The sequence below is a fragment of the Microcaecilia unicolor genome, chromosome 5 (assembly GCF_901765095.1).
Source record: "Microcaecilia unicolor chromosome 5, aMicUni1.1, whole genome shotgun sequence".
Lineage (NCBI taxonomy): Eukaryota > Metazoa > Chordata > Amphibia > Gymnophiona > Siphonopidae > Microcaecilia > Microcaecilia unicolor.
The window spans coordinates 184,612,982-184,637,109 of NC_044035.1; the positions used below are offsets into that span (position 1 = coordinate 184,612,982).

The following is a 24,128-nucleotide window of genomic DNA, read 5'->3' on the forward strand; positions in this document are numbered from 1 at the left end:
AAGCAGCACAATTGTAACAGGTAGGGGGGGGATGGGCCTGGGTCCACCTGCCTGAAGTCCACTGCACCCCCTAATAAGTGCTCCAGTAACCTGCATACTGCTGCCAGGGAGGTGGGTATGACATTTGAGGGTGAAAATAAAAAGTTGTGAAACGTCATATTTTGTGCTGGGAGGGGGTTTGTGACCACTGGGGAAGTCAGGGGAGGTCATCCCCGATTCCCTCCAGTGGTCATCTGGTCATTTAGGGCACTTTTTGGGGCCTTATTCGTGGAAAAACAGGGTCCAGGAAAAGTGCCCTAAATTCTCGCTAAAATCGCATATTTTTCTTCCATTATCGGCGAAAGGGCGCCCATCTCTGTTCGCCCGATAACCACGCCCCAGTTCCGCCTTCGACACGCCCCCGTCAACTTTGTCCGCATCCGCAACGGAGTGCAGTTGAAAGCGTCCAAATTCGGCTTTTGATTATACCGCGTTATTCGTTTTTGTGAGATAAACGCCCATCTCCCGATTTAGGTCGGAACTTGGGCGTTTTTCTCGTTCGATTATAAGCAGGATAGTAACATAGTAGATGACGGCAGAAAAAGACCTGCACGGTCCATCCAGTCTGCCCAACAAGACAACTCATGTGTGCTACTTTTTGTGTATAACCTACTTTGATTTGTACCTGTGCTCTTCAGGGCACAGACCGTATAAGTCTGTCCAGCACTATCCCCGCCTCCTAACCTCCAGCCCCGCCTCCCATTACCGGCTCTGCTATCCAATCTTGGTTAAGCTCCTGAGGATCCATTCCTTCTGAAAAGGATTCCTTTATGTTTATCCCACGCATGTTTGAATTCCGTTACCGTTTTCATCTCCACCACCTCCCGGGGGAGGGCATTCCAAGCATCCACCACTCTCTCTGTGAAGAAATACTTCCTGACATTTTTCTTGAGTCTGCCCCCCTTCAATCTCATTTCATGTCCTCTCGTTCTACCGCCTTCGTATTTCCGGAAAAGGTTCGTTTGTGGATTAATACCTTTCAAATATTTGAACGTCTGTATCATATCACCCCTGTTTCTCCTTTCCTCCAGGGTATACATGTTCAGGTCAGCAAGTCTCTCCTCATACGTCTTGTAACGCAAATCCCATACCATTCATGTAGCTTTTCTTTGCACCGCTTCGATTCTTTTTACGGCCTCCAAAACTGAACACAATACTCCAGATGGGGCCTCACCAATGACTTATACAGGGGCATCAACACTCCCTTTCTTCTGCTTGTCACACCTCTCTCTATACAGCCCAACAACCTTCTAGATACAGCCACCGCCTTGTCACACTGTTTCGTCGCCTTCAAATCCTCAGATACTATCACCCCAAGATCCCTCTCCCCGTCCGTACCTATCAGACTCTCGCCGCCTAACACATATATCTCCCGTGGGATGACTGGTCCCAGTGCAGATCCCTGAGGCACTTCACTATTTACCCTCCTCCCTTGAGCGAAATGGTCATTTAACCCTATCCTCTGTTTTCTGTCCAATAACCAATTCCTGTCTACAACAGAATATTTTCTCCTATCCCATGGCTCTTTAATTTTCTCAGAAGTCTCTCATGAGGAATTTTGTCAAAAGCTTTCTGAAAATCTAAATACACTACATCAACCAGCTCACCTTTATGCACATGTTTATTCACGCCTTCAAAGAAATGAAGCAAATTGGTGAGGCAAGACTTCCCTTGGCTGAACCCATACTGACTCTGTCCCTTTATGTGTACCATAATTTTATTCTTTATAATAGTTTTCACTATTTTGCCCAGAACTGAAGTCATGCTTATCTGTCTGTAATTTCTCAGATCACCCCTGGAACCCTTTTTAAAAATCAGCATTACATTGGCCACCCTCCAATCTTCAGGTACTATGGATGATTTTAATAACAGGTTGAGAACCACAGAAGCCTGGTTCAAAATCCCACTTCAGCTTCCTGTAATCTTGGGCAAATCACTTAACTCTCCATTGTCTCAGGTACAAGCTTAGATTGTAAGCCTTCCAGGCTCAAGAAAATAGCTACTCTACCTGAATGTAACTTGCCTTGAGCTACTACTAAAAAGATATTCAATAATTCAGAAACAATTCAAGAGAAGAATGCACATATTCTTAAAATGATACATGGTTTTCCAAAATGACTCTTTGCAGATAAATTACAAGCAGTGGGACCACAGGTCAGATTCTGCCCAGGGCTGGCTCCATGACTGTAAATGACTGGAGTTTAATTCTTAGGGGGCCCTTTTACAAATGCGCGTTAGGATCTATGCGCGTGCAGTGCACACCAAAATGAGACTACTGCCAGGCTACCGTGTCCCCTGTCATTAATTACAGATTTTCTGCATGCCCATAATGCCTGGATGATTTATTTATTTCCTCCCATGCATGGTGTTTCCAATGGTAATCGGCACTTGGCGCGTGCTGACCAGTCACCATGCGTGCAGCGCGTGAGCCCTTACCACTAATGGGTAGTGTTAAGGGCTCACACCGCTTTTAGGTGTGCGCTGGTTTCAGTTTTACCGCATGCCCTTTTCCCGTCCCATTTTAAAAAAAGGTCTTTTTTTCAGACATGGTAAAAACTGGCCTAGCGTGCGCCAAAAACATGCGCCTACACTAACACAGGCCACTTTTTATCGTAGCTTAGTAAAAGGGCCCCAGGTTAGGTGTTCTGTTCCCTGAACTTGTTATTGCTACAGATGCTGTGGAGGCAGTGTTCACAGCCCTGGAGTTTGCAATGTTGACACCTGGAAGTTAGAGCAGTGGAATGCAAATCCAGCATCTCCTGCTGACATTTCTTATGACCTTGGACAAACCAGTGCATCTTCTTTTTCTTCAGGTACCCAACTAGATTATAAACTAGATTATAAACTGTAAGGAAATTATTGTACCTGAAAAAAAATGCTATAGAACACCTTAGCTACAAAAATTGGTCTAGAAATACAAAGTATTATACCATTGTTGTCATAAAGACAGACTTAAGGCCCATGATTGCAGGGTTCTGAAAGAAGCAAGGATGTGTGGCCCGCAGTCTAGGCGGGAAAACATTGGTTAGCTGCAAATGAAGGGTCATGGTGGTTGCAAATAATGGGGAAGTCAAAAGTAATAGAAGAAAGCAAACTTCTAAAGACCTGGCTCTATCACAAATTTGTACCCTTATGAACCATGTTGTAAATTTTCTTTAGTGATAGTTGGAGGTTTGTTATTTATTTATTTTTTATTACACTTGTACCCTGTGCTTTCCCACTCATGGTAGGCTCAATGCAGCAGGCAATGGAGGGTGAAGTGACTTGCCCAGAGTCACAAGGAGCTGCCTGTGCTAGGAATTGAACTCAGTTCCTCAGGACCAAAGTCCACCACCCTAACCACTAGGCCACTCCTCCACACAAGGGTTTGTCATACTTTTGTCATGTAAGCCACACTAATCTGAATTTCTTGGTATGTGCAGTAGAGAATGACAGGGGGACCAGGCGGGGACAGAGCCTGAGGAGACGGGGTGGGGATGGGGACATTGTGCAGCCTAGAAGTACTAGCTGTAATGAAATGTAATGTAACTGTCCAGATTCTGATCTCCCTTTCCACTCCACCTCCCGCCCCAAAAATGCAATTCTGATCTGTAGGTATTAGATGCAAATATAAAACCCCCAAACCCCCAATTGACTGGGAGAAAGAGCTGACAGCATTGCAGAATTAGGCTTAGTGTACACCCTGGTTTTGAAAGCAAGCTGATGGATGTAAATGAGCAGTCTGTTGTATTAGAAATGGGGGAGATTAGAGAGAAAAATGAAAATGATACCAAAGATTAAAATGATTGCCAGATCCAATTTCAGATCCTAAGAATGATCAGGTAGAAAGTGCTTTTAATATGAGCAAAAAGCCAATACAGCATGTGGAGTTTTGGACTTATTTATGGTAAATGGAAAGGATTTAATGCAAAAAAATGCAGGGTCATGCACTTCAGCTACAGAAACCCAAGGGAGCAGTACTACTTAGGGGGAGGAAATATTTATGTGCTCAAAAGACGAGCAGGACTTGGGAATGATCATTTCTGATGATCTTAAGGTGGCAAAAGAAGTAATCTAAGGGAATAGTTCTTTATAGAAAAGGTGGTGGATGTGTGAAACTACCTTCAGATGGAGGTAGTGGAAACAAGTGTGTCTGAATTCAATAATGTATGGGACAGGCATGTGGGATCTCTTAGGGAGAGGAAGAGATAGTGGATGATATGGATGGGCAGACAGGAAGGGGCTTTATATGCCATCATTTTCTATATTTCTATGTTTCTGTAAAATTTGTAGAATGTCAGAAAGACAGGCTTTTTATAAACTTAACTCACATACATTTTAATAACAATTCTATAATCTAGGCACTCATATTTACGCATTTGTTACACATATAAATGTTTAGAATAATTGTATATATGCAGGCACAAATGTGTGTAAATGCAAAAATTCTGTCTAATCGCTATGTACATAGCACTCAAACGGTTCCAGAGGTGATGTGGAAAATTATAGACCGGTGAGCCTGACATCAGTGCCGGGCAAAATGTTGGAGACAATTTTAAAGAAAAAAATCATTCAGTATGTACATAGGCATGGATTAGTGAGACGTGGAGGGGCATAATCAAAAGGGACGCCCATGTTTTGCTGAGGACGTCCTCGCAAAACGTCCCGGTGGAGGGGCAGGGAAACCCGTATTATTGAAACAAGATGGACGTCCATCTTTCATTTCGACAATACGGTCGGGGACGCCCAAATCTTGAAATTTAGGTTGTCCTTAGAGATGGTCGTCCCTAGACTTCGTCGTTTCTGATTTTCAGCGATAATGCCCATCTCAGAAACGACCAAATGCAAGCCCTTTGGTCGTGAGACGAGCCAGCATTCGTAGTGCACTGGTCCCCCTCACATGCCAGGACACCAACCAGGCACTGCAGTGGACTTCATAAATTGCTCCCAAGTACATAGCTCCCTTACCTTGTGTGCTGAGCCTCCCCAACCTCCCCCCCAAAACCCACTACCCACTACAATAGCCCTTACAGGTGAAGGGGGCACCTAGGTGTGGGTACAGTGGGTTTGTGGTGGGTTTTGGAGGGCTCACATTTACCACCACAAGTGTAACAGGTATAAGTATATATAAAAAGCCACAGACCCAGCACACTTTCTACCTTTCTCCATTGAGAATACTGACTATTTAAACCTACTCTCTGTTTTCAATCTTTTAGCCAGTTCTTCATCCACAATAGGACACTGCCTCCTATCCAATGATTTCTAATTTCTTCAGGAGTCATTCATGACATAATTTGTCAAATGCTTTTTGAAAATCCAGATACACAATATCAATCAGCTCATCTTTGTCCATATGTTTATTCACCCCTTCAAAGAAATGTAGTAGATTGGTGAGGCAAGATTTCTATTGAGTAAATCCATGTTGGCTATCAGGCTCATTTTCGAAAGAGAAGGACGCCCATCTTTCGACATAAATTGGAAGATGGGCGTCCTTCTCACAGGGTCGTCCAAATCGGTATAATCGAAAGCCGATTTTGGACGTCCCCAACTGCTTTCCGTCGCAGGGATGGCCAAAGTTCATGGGGGCGTGTCAGAGGCGTATTGAAGGCGGGACTTGGGCGTACCTAACACATGGGCATCCTCGACCCATAATGGAAAAAAAAGGGCATCCCTGACGAGCACTTGGACGACTTTACCTGGTCCTGTTTTTCTTACGACCAAGGCTCAAAAAGGTGCCCGAACTGACCAGATGACCACCGGAGAGAATTGGGGATGACCTCCCTTACTCCCCCAGTGGTCACTAACCCCCTCCCACCCTCAAAAAAAATCTTTAAAAATATTTTGTGCCAGCCTCTATGCCAGCCTCAAATGTCATACTCAGGTCCATCACAGCAGTATGCAGGTCTCTGGGGCAGTTTTAGTGGGTGCAGTGCACTTCAGGTAGGCGGACCAATGCCCACCCCCCCTACCTGTTACACTTGTGGTGATAAATGTGAGCCCTCCAAAACCCACCACAAACCCACTGTACCTAGGTGCCCCCCTTCACCCATAAGGGCTATGGTAGTGGGTTTTGGGGGGGTCAGCACATAAGGTAAGGGAGCTATGTACATGGGAGCAATTTCTGAAGTCCACTGCAGTGCCCCCTAGGTTTCCTGGCATGTCAGGGGGACCAGTGCACTACGAATGCTGGCTCCTCCCATGACCAAAGGATTTGCATTTGGTCGTTTCTGAGATGTGCGTCCTTGGTTTCCATTATCGCCGAAAATCAGAAACGACCAAGTCTAGGGACGACCATCTCTAAGGACGACCTAAATTTCAAGATTTGGGAGTCCCCGACCATATTATCGAAACGAAAGATGGACGTCCATCTTGTTTCGATAATATGGGTTTCCCCGCCCCTCCATTGGGACGTTTTGCGAGGACGTCCTCAGCAAAACTTGGGCATCCCTTTCATTTATGCCTCTCAATGTCATCTAGCTGAGACAACTGCTTGTGCCTTCTCAGTTGCAGGGCCAAATAAATTGAACTCACTGACACTAGACCTAAGGGCAGTTGAGAATGCGATAAATTTTAGGAAAAAACTGAAATCTTGGTTATTTCATCAAGATTTTTGGTCAAAATGAGTTTCAACAGAAATGAGTCCTAGCCTAAAGCTTGTGAATTAAGATAGATAAGATGAAGCAGTATTTGATACTGAAGTGATATCTCTTTGTAATGAGTCTAATATATAATGAGCAGGGCTCATCAAATCTCGGATGCCAGGTCACCATGGCACCTAGAAATTGCACACTGGCACCCAGGATTTAATGCCCCTCTGAATTTTAGTGGTTTGTTTTTTTTGTAACGACATCTGTTATGCACTGCAATTCGGCTCTCTATATAAGCTTGGACCATGTGGTACAGGAAATTCTAGAGACTCATGGGACTTGAAATGCAAGACCAGCCCAAACTTCCTGTACCACGCGGCTCAAGTTTACACGAGAGCTGAATCGCAGAGGGGCTCTGAAGCGTGCTGTTTCCCCTGGAAAGGCAGCCTGCAGGATGAGTGGTATAGGTAGCAGAGAGAACGTGAATAAATATTGAGGGGGGGGGGGTTGAGAGAGAGAGAGGGTATGGGTGAAGGCTGGGGACGAGAGAGAGTAGGTGAAGGCTGAGCAGGGGTTGAGAGAGACTGGGTGAAGGCTGAGGGGAGGGTTCAGAGAGAAACTGGGTGAAGTCTGGGGGCACGTATTTGTGACAGAACAAGAGATTGGGTGAAGGCTGGGGGCAAGTATGAGCGAGTGAGAGATTGGGTTAAGACTGGAGGGGGGGCGTTGAGAGAGACTAGATGAAGGCTGGGGGCAGGTATGAGTGAGTGAGTGACTGGGTGAAGGCTGAGGGGCGGAGATAATATTTAACCATCTCTTTTACCTCATGTGCACCTTTAAATTAGTCACCTTATTTTCTAACTCTCTTACTTATCTATAAGTTCCATCTTTGCTTATACTTTACACTGTCAATTAAAATGATATATATCATTTATTGTGTTGGCATTGTAAGTAGTATACTATGCCATACTTTATATTGTTATTTGTATGTTTTTACTACTTTGTCTATTGCTCATGTTTGATTTATTCTTATTGTACACCGCCTTGAGTGAATTCCTTCAAAAAGGCGGTAAATAAATCCTAATAAATAAATAAAATAAATATATGCCAGCAAAAAAGAGACTGGGTGAAGTCTGTGGGGAGGAGGGTATGTGTCAGCAAACGTGTGGATAAACACAAAGGAATCCGGTTTAGAAGGAATGGCTCCAGGGAATCTTAGCGGAGATTGGGTGGTGATGCTGGTAATTGGGGAAACAAAATGGGAGCTGGGCAGACTTCTACGTTCTACGCCCAGTGGCGTTCCTAGGGGGGCTGACACCTGGGGCAGATCGCCGATGCGCCCTGCCCCCTGGGTGCAGCGCGACCCCCCCCCCTGGCGAAAGGACCCTCCCCGGTGAAAGAACCCCCCCCTGGGTGCACGCCGCTGGGGGGGGGTGCCGCGTGCATGTCCGCTTCGTTCGTTTCCATGCTCCCTCTGCCCCGGAACAGGAAGTAACCTGTTCCGGGGCAGAGTGAGCACAGAACGAACGTAGCGGACAGGCGCGCGGCACCCCCCCCAGCGGCGTGCACCCGGGGCGGACCGTACCCACCACACCCTCCTTGGTACACCACTGATTAGCGCTTAGCCAGCTAAGTGCTATTTAACCAGCCAGGAGCCATTCCTGGCTGGTTAAATAGTGCTGAATATTGGGCCCAGAATGCCTTTTTACTGTTTAGTCCCATATGGCAAGTTTCATCTAATTCTGTTAATTATTGTCTGCTACAGAAGCTGGAACTCCTTCCATAGAAATGCATCGGGAGATTGGGGGGGGGGGGGGGGGGGGCGGGTTATATCTCTAGAACCTCCAATCTAATTTGGCCATTTTCAAACTTGCATTTTTTTTTTTACCAGTTCCTTCATGTCAAGTTTCATCCCGTTCTATTAAAGATTTATTCTAACTTTGGGCTCCATTTACAAAGCCACACTAGCAATTAGCGATGCACCAAATGCGACAAAACCTATTCATTTCCTGTGGGCTTTGTTGCATTCGGTGTGTGGTAATCACTACTGCGGCTTTGTAAAAAGAGCCCTTTGAAAGTTATGCTCCTAAATTAGCCTCTTTGAAAATTTACTAGGGCTCAGTGCCTAAATTTATACTTAAATATTTACCAAACTCTTACATTTAGGAACATAAAAAGCAGATGGCAACAGGGGTGGATTTAGGTTGGTGAAAAGGAGCTTAGCACAGATTTTTTGCACTAGGCTCATAAATGAAGGCAAAAGAATGGAAGCCTAAATTTATAAGCATAATTTTAAAGATCCCCAAATTAAGATGAATTTTTAGCTGAAAAATTAGGCACAGTTTTAAGAGCCTAATCCCCCCCCCCCCCCCCCTTTTACAAAGCCGTGCTAATAGCTGCTGGTGTGGTAATGCCAACACAGCCCATTCAAAGTGAATCAGGATCTTTGTTCTCTTGGTTCTTCTAGGAGGGAGGTAGGTTTTAGGGTGACAATATATTGATTGCTATGTTGTTTCTGATGTACATTATATTGGAGTTGCATTTTTATAAAAGCAATAAAAATGAAAGTTAAAAAAGTCAGGCCCTATATGCACACTGAATGGCACCATTTACACTGTACTACCAAGTTAAGAATATGTTGCCTGGAAATGCAAATATGAAACTAACATTTTCCTTTCTCTTTAGCACATGATGGCTTTACGCAGAAAAAGCAAGCACAGCCGAAGTATTCGACCCAGACCTGCTGTAAGAAGTAAGAGCGGCACATTTCTTTTTCAATAAATGCCATCAGTTACCCTTATTACTTGTGAGGGTTTAACATGGTCAGGCCTATTAATATACCATAGACTTAAGGCCCAATATTCAAAATGATTTAAACAACCAGGAGAAGTTCTTGGCCATTTAAAAGCACCTATCTGAGGCTAACCAAGCATTTTCAGTGGCACTTGACTGGATAGTGCCACTGAAAATGTCCGGTTAGCACCTAAGCCAAAACCAGCTATTGTGGGGGTGTTCCAGGGGTGGAGTCAGCACTTAGCTGGTTATGTGCCAATTTTCAGCACTTAACTGGCTAAGATAACTGCAGAAATAGAATCACATAAAATGCAATCCTATCTTTATATCGTTCTTCATAGCCAGTTAAGTGCCAAATATCGCATTTAACCGGCTGTTTTCACTGGCTCTGTATTCCTGGAAATTTAATGCCAGAGTCCAGAGATGGCCCAGCATTAAATTTCTGGATATAATGCCCGCAGCAGTCAGCAAAATGCTGATCACCACCGACTGAACATCAGGCCTTTAGCCTTTTCCTTCTTCTCAAGCCTGGTTAGACACTTCTACTACTACTTATCATTTCTAAAGCGCTACTAGACGTATGCAGCGCTGTACACTTGAACATGAAGAGACAGTCCCTGCTCGACAGGGAGCTAAAGGTGGCAGGGTTTGGGATGGTGCCAGGGGTAGGGCTGTTTTTACTGCCGGTTTGCCGTGACTTCGGGTAAGTTAAAGATTTCAAGGAAAGTCGGGGAGCTGAGGGAGGGTGGGGAGGGGGGGGAGCTGAGGGAGGGCGAGGGGGGAGGACGGGTGCACGAACAGAAGGGAGCGGGCAGAAAAAAATAAGTAACAGTAAAATAGTCACAATTAATACCTTTTATTAAATTTAGATATTAGATATTTATCCTATGTCAAAGAAAAAAGTGGTTGCTCAAAGCATATATTAACCAATGTATACTGTTAAAAAATGTTATCAATTATTAAACACTGCTATTTCCATCCATGGAAAATCACATTAGTGAAGTAACATCCGGCAACTAGACTTCATATCATAGGTGTCAATGATCTGCTCAGGGTTAATATCTCCAACAAGATCACTTTCAATGTTCAGTAAACATAAAGCTGTCAGTTTTTCCTGACCCTTTGGGGATCTCAGCCAGTTTCATACATATCTCATGATAGAAAAGCATCTCTCACAGGTAGCTGTGCCAACAGGAACAGTAAGTGCCAGTTTCAAAAGCTTTGTAAAATTTGGATAAAAAGGTGTTGAAGCAGCTGCTTTCAGAGTTTTAAGCACTTACCAACACTAAACCACATACATATCTATGGAACAGTTCAATATCAGATCCTCCAAAATATTCTAAAACAATGTCTGATGTTATGATAAACAAACTAAAATTAAAGTGTTAATGTCATCTCAGTAAGGCCAACACACAATCTCTCCACTGCAAAACACTATACACAAACTTGTGCAAAAACACACTCAGAACATTACCAAACCATAACAGCACTAATTCCAAGGACAGGACGAGCTACAACCTTATGCGTGGAAAGGCAGCACTGTAATTACACCAGGCTCTAAAACACCAATACACTACCTAGTGAAAAACACAAAACCAAAAGGGCTGCAAATACTACACGCTAGCAGAATACCGCACCTCGATCACACATGAAAAACACATGGCAACAGATATGACACAAGGAACTTGAAATCAAAAGATATGAAGGCAAAATACTGAACTGGAAAGTTACCTCAAGAAGTCAGACTTGGCATGCAGCAATACTAGAGAAATTAAAACTTAAATGCAAAATATCACAGATGCACTCAACAGCTGGCATATTCCAATTAATAAATTCTGAATAAAATACTTTTTTCTACCTTCGTTGTCTGAGCATTTAGTTTTTCTATTTGCTTTGGTCTCAGTGTCTTCTGTTTTATGCAGTGTCTTCTTTCCATTTGATATTTTTTCTCTCACCATGTCCACCATCCTCCTGTGTCCTTATGCATTCTGTCTACCATCTGTAGCCCTGTCCCTATCCTTCCTCCAGTTGCAGCATCTGCCCTCAAAGTGTTCTGATCCAGCCCTTAAATTCAGCAGTTTTCCCTCCATCCATATCCAGTGTTTCTGCTCACTCCTCTCCCCTCCATCCATGTGCATCTACTTCCTCTGTCTTCCCTCCCCTCCATCCATGTCCAGCATTTCTCCTTCCCTTTCCCTCCATCCATGTGCATCTCCTTCCTTTGTCTTTCCTTCCCTCCATCCCTGTCCAACATTTCTCCTCTCTTCCCTGCCCTCTACTCCATCCATGTCCAGATTTCTCCTGTCTTCCCTCCCCTCCATCCATGTGCATCTCCTTCCTATCCTCCCTCCCCTCCATCCATCTATGTCCAGCAACTCTCCTCTCTCCCCTGCCCTCTTCTCCATCCATATCTAGCAAATCTCCTCTCTTCCCTGCCCCCTCCATCCATCCATATCCAGTGATTTCTCTTCTCTCCCCTGCCCTCCCCTCTATGTCTAGCAATTTCTCTTCTCTTCCCTGTCCCCCCTCCCATCCATATCCAGTGATTTCTCCTCTCTCCCCTGCCCTGCCCTCACCTCCCATCCATATCCAGCAATTCTCCTCTGCCCTCCCCTCCCAACCACGTCCAATGATTCTCCTTTGCCCCCTGTCCTACCCTCCCATCCATGTCCAGTGACTTGCCCCAGCCCCCCTTTTTCAGCCCCACGAGTTCAAGGTCCAACCCAACCCCACCTGCCAGCCCTCAGCTCCCCAACAGCCCTCCTTTCCGTTCCTGCCACAGCCGCCCTGCATTTAAACCTTTTATTTTAAGTTGCAGCAGTGGCTCACCTCCATCCTTTCCTTTCCCACTCAGTGTCCCGCCTTCCTCTGATGAGGTATTTCCTGTTTCCGCTAGGGTGGGACACTGAGCAGGAAGGGAAAGGCTGGAGGTGAGCCACTGCCGCAACTTAAAATAAAAGGTTTAAACGCAGGGCGACCACAGCAGGAACAGAAAGGAGGGCTGTTGGGGAGCTAAGGGCGGGCTCAGCAGGAGGTGGGCAGCAGCGGAAGATACAATTTTGTTCTTGGCTGTACCGGGGCCACATTGAAGGAGGAGGCAGGTGGGGAAGGTCACAGCTTAAGCCTCCCCAAGCCTCTTATATGGGGCACCTATGCCTTTTCGCTTTCCAAAATTGCACACAGATGACTCTTTCAGGATAATTGCTTCACTGCCTAGTGGAAACACCACCACGGGAATTCTTCTGCAGGGTCCTCAGTATCCATCACAGGACATTAAAGAGGCAGCCTTCTTTCTTCCTTTCGCATTCTCTTTTAGGCACAGCAGCCATTTCTCCCCAACCCAGAATGCTCCTTGAGAGAAAGAAGACAGACCGTGTCCTTCTTCCACTCCAAGCCAACTCCCTACAACTTCTTATGGACATACTGACCAATCCTTGAGCTATACCAATATGGTCAATCCTGGAGAGGAGTATAATATTGTCCCAGAGCTGTTCTAGGCTCTAAGATCCCAAAGCAAAAACAGGGGGAAAATCTGTTATGCCAGAAATGTATCTGCTATAATGTCAGTAGTTTCCTGTGAGTACGTGACTCTGGGCCACCTCTCCAGGGACCTCTGGCTATATGTGGATGTCCCTACCTTTTCAATACCTCTGAAGATCAACACCTTATTTGCTCCCAAGTCATTAATGAAGGGAAAAAAGTTATCAGAAGGGTATTTCTTTATGTCATTAAGAATTCTCTGTACCCAAGCTTTTATGTGGAATTAAGATCTATAATTTTGCTTTTGTTAACTCATCTGTTTAATAACCTCAACCTCTGATTGAATCAATATTTAGCCCTAGTATGCAAGCCTATTTTGAAAGGAATTGTCCAATGGCGTTTCCCTTTCAAAAACTGCCTGGCTGCCAGTGGTGCAGGGAGGTTTTTTTCCTGCATAATTTGTACCTGCAGGTGCAAAGTATACAAGGAAAAACAAAGATGAAGCAGGCGTAGTGATGTAGCAAAGTTGCTTTCTTGTAAGAGGTGTTCTCCATAAACAGCTGAAAAAAATCAAACACACAAATGGGCAATGTCATGTGACAATGCCAAGACAAAGTACTCTGTCAGTGCTCAGAAAATAGTTCTGAGTGTGTGTGTGTGCTGTTACCCATGTGATGTGCCTCTGCAGTGTTCAGCAAAGTAGGAGCAATTGTGTGTCTGGTTTAGCCTACTGTCTATAGAGAACACCTCTTGCAGGTAAGCAACTTTGCTAACACCATCGATAAGCAGGATGAATCACCCACAAAACTGGGTTCTTCCCAGCTGAGGGCTGCAAGTGTCCATGTCCTTGCCTGAACAGGAAGGCACTGCATGTGAGTTACATCATTGTCTTAGGAAAGTTGATAGTATTTAAGCAAAGAAGTTCTTTAACACTGCTTGTCCATTCAAGATGGTAGTGAGACATAAAAGCATGCAATGTCCTGCACTAACCAGTAAGGGATAGTTCTTTTAACAATGACAGTTCCCAAACAGTTTGGGTCATGATATATTTGAATATCTTGGATGTTTTATTGTATCCTTCTGTCACGAAATGCCTAGCCACCCGCATGGGGTTACCCAGCAGCCACTTAGAGGGTCTGTCTCCAGCATAGCTCTGGTCTGTCTGCACCTGCTGCTTGTGCTCTACACTAGCACCCTCTCCTACCGACTGGATCACAGCCGCCTTTGGGCGAGTCTCCTGCTCTCAAATTATTCCCAGTGATTTCTAGGTTACTGGGGCCACACTCTCAGTGGTCCCACAGTTCCCAGAAAGCACTGACAGACACAACACACAAACCACCAGGATTCTTTATTTTTGTCTATTAGATTGTAAGCTCTTTGAGCAGGGACTGTCTTTCTTCTATGTTTGTGCAGCGCTGCGTACGCCTTGTAGCGCTATAAAAATGCTAAATAGTAGTAGTAGTAGTGGCCCAGACAGCAAAGTCAACAAACTACATAAGTACATAAGTATTGTCATACTGGGGCAGACCGAAAATCCATCAAGCCCAGCATCCTGTTTCCAACAATGGCCAATCCAGGTCACAAGAACCTGGCAAGATCCCAAAACAGGTTTATTCTAAAAAAACGCCCAACACAAGCTGTGTTTAGCCCACTAGCGCTGCGTCAGGGGCTCTACAATAATGAAAGTGAAAGCAGGTTCACAACAGAGCAGAAAAAACCAGCGCAGTGCGTTCCTTCAAAACTAAAGAGTCAGGTACAACACAGATTCATGCACCCGGTGGACAGGCATCATGTGACCACATCAATTAGAAACTGGAAAAAAAATTGACGCCCATCCACCGGGTGCATGAATCTGTGCTGTACCTGACTCTTTAGTTTTGAAGGAACGCATTGTGATGGTTTTTTTTGCTCTGACAGCCTGTGTTGGGCGTTTTTTTAGACTAAAGTTGTATACCATACCTTGATTGATCCGCGTCTGTTTGTTTCCACATTGGATTTTGCGGATCGTCTGCCTTCTTGTTTTCTTGGAAGATCCCAAAACAGTACAATACATTTTATGCTTCTTATTCTAGAAATAAGCAATGGATTTTCTCCAATAATGTTCTATGTACTTTTCCTTTAGGAAGCCAATCAAACCTTTTTTTAAACCCTGCTAAGCTAAGCACTTTTACTACATTCTCTGGCAACGAATTCCAGAGTTTAATTACACATTGAATGACGAAATATTTTCTCTGATTCGTTTTAAATGTAATACTTTGCAATTCACGTCTACCAGTTATAAACCTCTATTAAATATGTACCCTCAGCCATATTTTCTCCAAGCTGAAGAGCCCTAGCTGCTTTAGCCTTTCTTCATAGGGAAGTTGTCCCATCCCCTTTATCATTTTCGTCACCCTACTCTGTACCTTTTCTAATCCCACTATATCTTTTTTTGAGATGCAGTGACTAGAATTGAACACAATACTTGAGGTGTGGTCGTACCATGGAGCGATACAAAGGCATTATAACGTCCTCATTTTGTTTTCCATTCCTTTCCTAATAATACCTAACATTCTATTTGCTTTCTTAGCCGCCACTGCACACTGAGCAGAGGGTTTCAATGTATCTTCACTGATGACGCCTAGATCCCTTTCCTGGTCGGTGACTCCTAATGTGAAACCTTGCATTACATAACTGTAATTCGGATTCCTCTTTCCCAAATGAATCACTTTGCACTTGCTCACATTAAACGTCATCTGCCATATAGATGCCTAGTCTGCCTGTCTCATAATGTCCTCTTGTAATTTTTCACAATCCTCTTGCGATTTAACAACTTTGAATAACTTTGTGTCTTCAGCAAATTTAATGACCTCACTAGTTACTCCCATCTCTAGATCATTTATAAATATGTTAAAAAGCAGTGGTCCCAGCACAGACCCCTGGCGAACCCCACTATCTACCCTTCTCCATTGACCATTTATCCCTACACTCTGTTTTCTTTTAACCAGTTTTTAATCTACAATAGGACATTACCTCCTATCCCATGACTCTCCAATTCTTCTGGAGTCTTTCATGAGGTACTTTGTCAAATGCCTTCTGAAAATCCAGATACACAATATCGACTGGCTCACCTTTATCCACATGTTTGTTCACCCCTTCAAAGAAATGTAATAGATTGGAGAGGCAAGATTGCCCTTCACTAAATCCATGTTGACTTTGACTCATTAATCCATGCTTTAGAATATGCTCAGTAATTTTGTTCTGTATGATAGTCTCAACCATTTTGCCCGGCACCGATGTCAGGCTCATGGGTTTGTAATCCTGGACCTCCTCTGGAACCTTCTTTAAAAATCGGTGTTACATTGGCCACCCTCCAATTTTCTGGAACCATGCTTGATTTTAAAGATAAATTACATATTACTAACAATAGTTCCGCAAGTTCATTTTTCAATTCTATCAGTACATGGGGATGAATAACTTCCGGTCCAGGAGATTTGCTACTCTTCAATTTGTCAAATTGCCCCATTACATCCTCCAGGTTTATAGAGATTTCATTCAGTTTCTCTGACTCATCAGCTTTGAATACCATTTCTGACATTGATATCTCTCCCAAATCTTCTTCGGTGAAAACTGAAGCAAAGAATTCATTTAATCTCTCCGCTATGGCTTTGTCTTCTCTGAGTGCCCCTTTTACCCCTCGGTCATCTAGTGGTTCAACCGATTCTTTTGCTGAATTCTTGCTTTTAATATACCTAAAAAAAATTACTATATGTTTTTGTCTCCAGTGCAATCTTTTTTTCAAAGTCTCTCTTTGCCTTCCTTATCAGCGTTTGCATTTGACTTGCCATTCCTTATGCTGTTTCTTATTATTTTCAGTCGGATCCTTCTTCCATTTTCTGAAGGATTTTCTTTTAGCTCTAATAGCTTCCTTCACCTCACTTTTTAACCATGCTGGTTTTCCTTCCTCCTTTTTTAATACATAGAATATATTTGGCCTTGGCTTCCAGGATGATATTTTTGAACGGTATCCACGCCTGTTGTAAATTTTTGACCTTCACAGCTGCTCCTGTTTTTTTTTCACCGTTCTCGTTTTATCATAGTCTCCTTTTAAAAGTTAAAGGCTAATGTATTGGATTTCCTGTATGTACTTACTTCAAAGCCAATATCAAATCTGATCATAGTGGAGGAGTGGCCTAGTGGTTAGGGTGGTGAACTTTGGTCCTGAGGAACTGAATTTGATTCCCAGCACAGGCAGCTCCTTGTGACTCTGGGCAAGTCACTTAACGCTTCATTGTCTGCTGCATTGAGCCTGCCATGAGTGGGAAAGTGCGGGGTACAAATATAACAAAAATAAAATATTATAATCACTGTATCAAGCAGCCCCAACACCATTACCTCCTGCACCAGATCATGCGCTCCACTAAGGACTAGGTCTAGAATTTTTTCTTCTCTTGTTGGCTCCTGTACCAGCTGCTCCATAAAGCAGTCCTTGATTTCGACAAGGAATTTTACCTCCCTAACATGCCCTGATGTTACATTTACCCAATCACAACCTGAACAGTGAACAGAAAATGTGCAATCAGCAAACAATAATCGGTAACTGAAATATGGATCAATTGTAAAGCTATCTAAACATTTGTTTACTTTCTAAAAAGTACCTGGGGAGATCAGGAAGTATGCTGCTCACAGATTATCAAATATAATTGACCACAGGGCCTCAGCAAAGAGATCTCTCCCTTCTCCCTGGCTAAGATTGGGGAAAAAGCCAGTACATTCCAAATGAAATTGTAGCTCCTGGGCCAATCAGAGCCCAGAACAAGTTTTAAAAAAACTGGCTACATCACTGCAGGTCTTTTCTCTGTAACAATTTTAAGCATAAACAAGCACCACCTGCTGGCCAAACTAGAGAAATATTGAGTACACTCAGATTGACAAAATATAAATGATTTCAAATAAATAAAAGCAAATTACACGTTTAGCAATCTTCCATCCATTCAAGACAAAACTTAAGAGCTGTTTTGAAATCTAGCCTCTTACCTTATCATGATAGTCTGATATGGCACTGAAGTGGACTCAAATTGATGAGGTTTGAAAACTTGTTTAAGGCAGCTAATAAAGACAGTTTAGTAATGCAGTTGGTGAGTATATGAATGGGTTTTGATGTGTATATTTATACGAAATAGCAAATCTCTTTCATTTAAAGCAATAAGATTTTCCTGTTGATGGCTTCCTAGCTGCAGTGAGTAAAGTGGTGTGGTAGCCGTGGTAGCCCACTTTTAAAGGTAATAAATAGAAATGAATCAAAACAGAGAAAAGAAAATAAGATGATATCTTTTATATTGAACTAACAATACATTTTTTGATTAGATTTCAAAGGTAACCTTTCTTCTTCAGATCAGAAATAAGCAAATGTTGACAAATATCAGATATATAAATGAAACACAAAAGGATTCCAATGACAGTCTCACAGGAAGAGGGTGGGGTGGAGGTGCCTCATTCCCTTCTCTTCCTCTTTTCTTCCTGCAGCCGGCATTTGGCCCCTCTCTGAATCCCCCATTGTTCTGGTGGCTACAGTGATTCATCTTCACTGCCTGAGCCAGCTCACATAGGCTTCCCTCTGTCAAGTCCCACCATTGAGGAAACAGGACATGACGTCAGTAAGGGCAGGACACAACCAAGGGAAGCCTGCAGGAGTTGGTTGAGGCAGTGAAGATTAATCGCTGCAGCCACTGGGACACTTCTGCTGCCCAGTTGGTGAACTGATCACAGGTGTGTTTGGAAGGGTCAAACAACCAACACTTCCTTCAGAGGAGAAATAAGGAAAGGAACAGTAGAAACCATTTATCCAGGAGAAGTACTAGGGCAGGATACCTCACTAGTGTGTTCCCACCAGGGGAAGGATCCTCTACCAAGAACGTGTAGCTACAGGCTCAAAGAGCCCTGAGAAACCATCTATCTCATTGCAGACCTCTCTGGAACTGGAAACCTGAGAGAGGGAGAAAGAGCAGCTGTAAAAGACTTTTCTATAAAGAACCTTTTCTAAGACAGAGAATTCACCAGACCTACTACCAGAGACACTGTAAGGGTCGGAGATTACCTTTATACTAATTAAAACTTGTGACTGTAAACAATTGTTGAAAGAAATTGTCTCATATTTTTTCTGCCTCATCCAAGTTAAGTAAACCTTTGGTTGGAGTTTTGCTACTACTGGTTTGGTCTGTATTATTGAATGATAGTGCTAAATGAGGGGACTAGTAGCGCCTGACAGCCTCTCAGCTTGCTGATCCTGGCCCTGACCTCATAAACAGTCCTATAAAACATTCATAGTAACCCACTCTGATGCTCACCAGGCAACCAAGGGTTGGTTACATGTACAAGCATCTCTGGAGCATAGATTCACACATAACAGCTCGTACCTAAGCACATTCTTGCATATTTACCTTGTTAAACTAGTATTCTATAAAGGAAAATACATCCTTATAATCCTTTATAGAATAGGCTTTTACCAGGTGCCCTCTGGTGGCCTATTTATAGGTGCACATTTATAGAATTACCTCCAATGTGCTGACCTAATGTCGCTGTGCTGAGGCTTTGTCGAGATTCCATCTTCGAATCTTAGCTGAGACTCAGTTTTCCCAGAATATGACCACCCAGGCTGATAAGCGACCGCATCATGCTCACATCTGGGAATGACCAGGTTAGGGGAGTTCATTGCTAACAGTCTGTATAAACTGGACACAGCCTGAAGGCAGGGGATAAGACTGGCTGCATAATGCTCCTTCTGACTGTGCAAGAATCCTAGTATACTCAAAGAAGAGTTTATTCCCTTGGACAAATTCAGGAAAACTAGCTGTGCCACATCAGGTATGGGCCTAGGCAGTATGCACTTAGGAGAAATCCCCCACCATGAGATAGCTGAAGATAAAACCAGGAGGTGGAGACAAGCAAGTTCAAAATTACTGCTGCAGTGCTAGACTCTCTTTTGGAAGCCTTTAGTACCACCTAAGCCCTGATTTCCCTCAGTAACAGAACTGAATCATGAGAGGCATGAGAGGTGACTAGGTTGTAGACTAACCTGCAAAGAGGTCGGGATTACATCAGTCTAACACTGAAGTTTTATTCTCCATGTGAGAGAATGTACTATAATAGTTTTGCAGTATACACATACTTTTCAACCTTATTGACTTACTGTAGTGTGTAGTGGCACCTGACCAATAAATTCATAGGAAATAAATTTAACAAAAGGGGAAAAAACACTTCCCTTGGCTTCTGTTAGTTTTTCTTCAAGTGTTTCTTATCTAAGCCATATGTAAACACAACTAGCAGTTAAGAAGAAAGAGATCAGTATTCAGCAATGTGACTGCCATTTGACTTTAAACATGTAAGGGCAATTCTATACCTGGGCACCCACATTTGCATGCCCTTTGCACTTACCTACAAAAATGTCAGCAGCGCACTTAAGTGCTATTTTCTAAGGACACATGTAAGTAGCATAGAGGGCAACTGTATAACCACAACTCGAAATTGCCTCGACAAAAATCACTCATCCGAACCTACAAGGACACTTCAGCGCAATCCTATTCTACAGACCACCAGGAAAATGGAAAGACTCCCAAACACAACTCATGGACTTCATCTCGAATACATGTGTCTCTGCCTGAAACATCCTCATAATAGGAGATATCAACTTACACCTCGAAGACGACATCTCAACAGGCACACAAGAGTGCAAAGAATTCTTAAAACTCTGGGATTTACACGCACCTAATACTCAACCAACGCACGTTAAGGGACACACATTAGACATCATCACACACAAATTCGACTCAGACTCAACTCTCCAACTTACAGACACAAGATGGACACCCGCACTGTGGACAGACCACCATAAAGCATATGTCTCCCTCCACTGGTGAAAAATACACAAAAACGCAATCAACAAACATGAACAAACAACATACACCACGAGAGGAAAAATAGACCCCACAACATTCTGGCAACAGGTCTACCAAAATGAATGGTCAACAAATACAGACAGCATCCAATTCCTCCAAGAATGGGATGACAAATGCAAAACAACATTGGACACAATTGCCCCAATCCAAACCAGAACATCACGCAGGAAAAAATCAAATCCATGGTTCACCGAAGAGCTGAAAAAACTCAAAACACAAGTCAGAAAGCTAGAACGCGCATGGAACAAAAAGAAAGATGAACACACACTAAATGCCTGGAAATCACTTCGGAGGAAATACAAATATACCATAAAACAGACTAAAAGACTACACTACAAAACAATAATCGGACCAAACTATAAAGACACACACAAGCTCTTCTACCTTGTAAATAAATTGCTAGACACCACACCACTACTACTACTACTACTACTATTTAGCATTTCTATAGCGCTACAAGGCATACGCAGCGCTGCACAAACATAGAAGAAAGACAGTCCCTGCTCAAAGAGCTTACAATCTAATAGACAAAAAAATAAATAAAGTAATCAAATCAATTAATGTGAACGGGAAGGAAGAGTGGAGGGTAGGTGGAGGCGAGTGGTTACAAGTGGTTACGAGTCAAAAGCAATGTTAAAGAGGTGGGCTTTCAGTCTAGATTTAAAGGTGGCCAAGGATGGGGCAAGACGTAGGGGCTCAGGAAGTTTATTCCAGGCGTAGGGTGCAGCGAGACAGAAGGCGCGAAGTCTGGAGTTGGCAGTGGTGGAGAAGGGAACAGATAAGAAGGATTTATCCATGGAGCAGAGTGCACGGGAAGGGGTGTAGGGAAGGACGAGTGTGGAGAGATACTGGGGAGCAGCAGAGTGAATACATTTATAGGTTAGTAGAAGAAGTTTGAACAGGATGCGAAAACGGATAGGGAGCCAGTGAAGGGTCTTGAGGAGAGGGGTAGTATGAGTAAAGCGACCCTGGCGGAAGAATAGACGGGCAGCAGAGTTTTGAACCGACTGGAGAGGGGAGAGGTGACTAAGTGGGAGGCCAGCAAGAAGCAGATTGCAGTAGTCTAAACGAGAGGTGACAAGGGTGTGGATGAGGGTTTTGGTAGAGTGCTCGGAAAGAAAGGGGCGGATTTTACGGATGTTGTAAAGAAAGAAATGACAGGTCTTGGCAGTCTGCTGGATATGAGCAGAGAAGGAGAAAGAAGAGTCAAAGATGACCCCAAGGTTTCGAGCTGAGGAGACAGGGAGAATGAGAGAGCCATCAACAGAAATAGAAAACAGGGGGAGCGGGGAGGTGGGTTTGGGGGGGAAAATGAGAAGCTCGGTTTTGGTCATAAGTACATAAGTAGTGCCATACTGGGAAAGACCAAAGGTCCATCTAGCCCAGCATCCTGTCACCGACAGTGGCCAATCCAGGTCAAGGGCACCTGGCACGCTCCCCAAACGTAAAAACATTCCAGACAAGTTATACCTAAAAATGCGGAATTTTTCCAAGTCCATTTAATAGCGGTCTATGGACTTGTCCTTTAGGAATCTATCTAACCCCTTTTTAAACTCCGTCAAGCTAACCGCCCGTACCACGTTCTCCGGCAACGAATTCCAGAGTCTAATTACACGTTGGGTGAAGAAAAATTTTCTCCGATTCGTTTTAAATTTACCCCACTGTAGCTTCAACTCATGCCCTCTAGTCCTAGTATTTTTGGATAGCGTGAACAGTCGCTTCACATCCACCCGATCCATTCCACTCATTATTTTATACACTTCTATCATATCTCCCCTCAGCCGTCTCTTCTCCAAGCTGAAAAGCCCTAGCCTTCTCAGCCTCTCTTCATAGGAAAGTCGTCCCATCCCCACTATCATTTTCGTCGCCCTTCGCTGTACCTTTTCCAATTCTACTATATCTTTTTTGAGATACGGAGACCAGTACTGAACACAATACTCCAGGTGCGGTCGCACCATGGAGCGATCCAACGGCATTATAACATCCGCACACCTGGACTCCATACCCTTCCTAATAACACCCAACATTCTATTTGCTTTCCTAGCCGCAGCAGCACACTGAGCAGAAGGTTTCAGCGTATCATCGACGACGACACCCAGATCCCTTTCTTGATCCGTAACTCCTAACGCGGAACCTTGCAAGACGTAGCTATAATTCGGGTTCCTCTTACCCACATGCATCACTTTGCACTTGTCAACATTGAACTTCATCTGCCACTTGCACGCCCATTCTCCCAGTCTCGCAAGGTCCTCCTGTAATCGTTCACATTCCTCCTGCGACTTGACGACCCTGAATAATTTTGTGTCATCGGCGAATTTAATTACCTCACTAGTTATTCCCATCTCTAGGTCATATTTAATTTCAGGTGGCGTTGAGACATCCAGGCAGCAATGTCAGACAAGCACGCTGAAACTTTGGTTTGGATGCAAGGTGAGATATCAGGGGTAGAAAGGTAGATTTGGGAGTCATCAGCATAGAGATGGTAGGAAAAGCCATGGGATGAGATTAATGAACCAAGGGAAGAAGTGTAGATAGAAAAGAGGAGGGGACCAAGAACAGAACCCTGAGGTACACCGACAGGCAGAGGGATAGAAGTAGAAGAGGATCCACCAGAGTGAACACTAAAGGTGCGGAGGGAGAGGTAGGAAGAGAACCAGGAAAGGACAGAGCCCTGGAATCCAAGTGAGGACAGGGTATCGAGAAGTATGCTGTGATCGACAGTGTCAAAAGCAGCGGAAAGATCAAGAAGAATGAGGATGGAATATTGACCTCTGGATTTAGCCAGTAATAGGTCATTGGAGACTTTAGTAAGCGCAGTTTCGGTTGAGTGGAGAGGGCGAAAACCAGATTGTAATGGGTCAAGAATAGCATGTGAGGAGAGAAAATCAAGGCAGCGGCGGTGAACAGCACGCTCAAGTAATTTGGAGAGAAAAGGAAGGAGGGAGATGGGTCGGTAATTAGAGGGACAAGTAGGGTCAAGTGAAGGCTTCTTAAGGAGAGGTGTGACCACAGCATGTTTAAAGGCAGCAGGGACGGTCACAGTGGAAAGTGAGAGGTTGAGAATGTGACAGATAAAAGGAATAAGAGTAGGAGAGATGGCATTAAGAAGGTGGGTGGGAATGGGATCAGAGGAACAGGTGGTACATTTTGAGGAAGAAAGGAGAAGTGTAGTTTCCTCAATAGTAACTTCAGGAAAGGAAGAAAGGGAATGAGGGGAAGGAGAGAGAGGGGAACGGACTAGTGGAGGGAGAGGTGGTGAGGTAGAGAAAGCAAGGTTTATCTTTTGAACCTTGTTGTGAAAGAATTCAGCAAGGGT

The 24,128-nt window shown here is 43.8% G+C and overlaps 1 protein-coding gene across 1 annotated transcript in view; it reads left to right on the plus strand.

Annotated features, from left to right (window-relative positions):
• CARMIL2 (capping protein regulator and myosin 1 linker 2) overlaps nucleotides 1–24,128 on the plus strand; it is a 591,305-nt gene that overhangs the window by 174,495 nt on the left and 392,682 nt on the right. Inside the window, 1 exon segment of the mRNA XM_030203654.1 lies at nucleotides 9,291–9,357. Coding sequence (XP_030059514.1) covers nucleotides 9,291–9,357 — 67 coding nt within the window.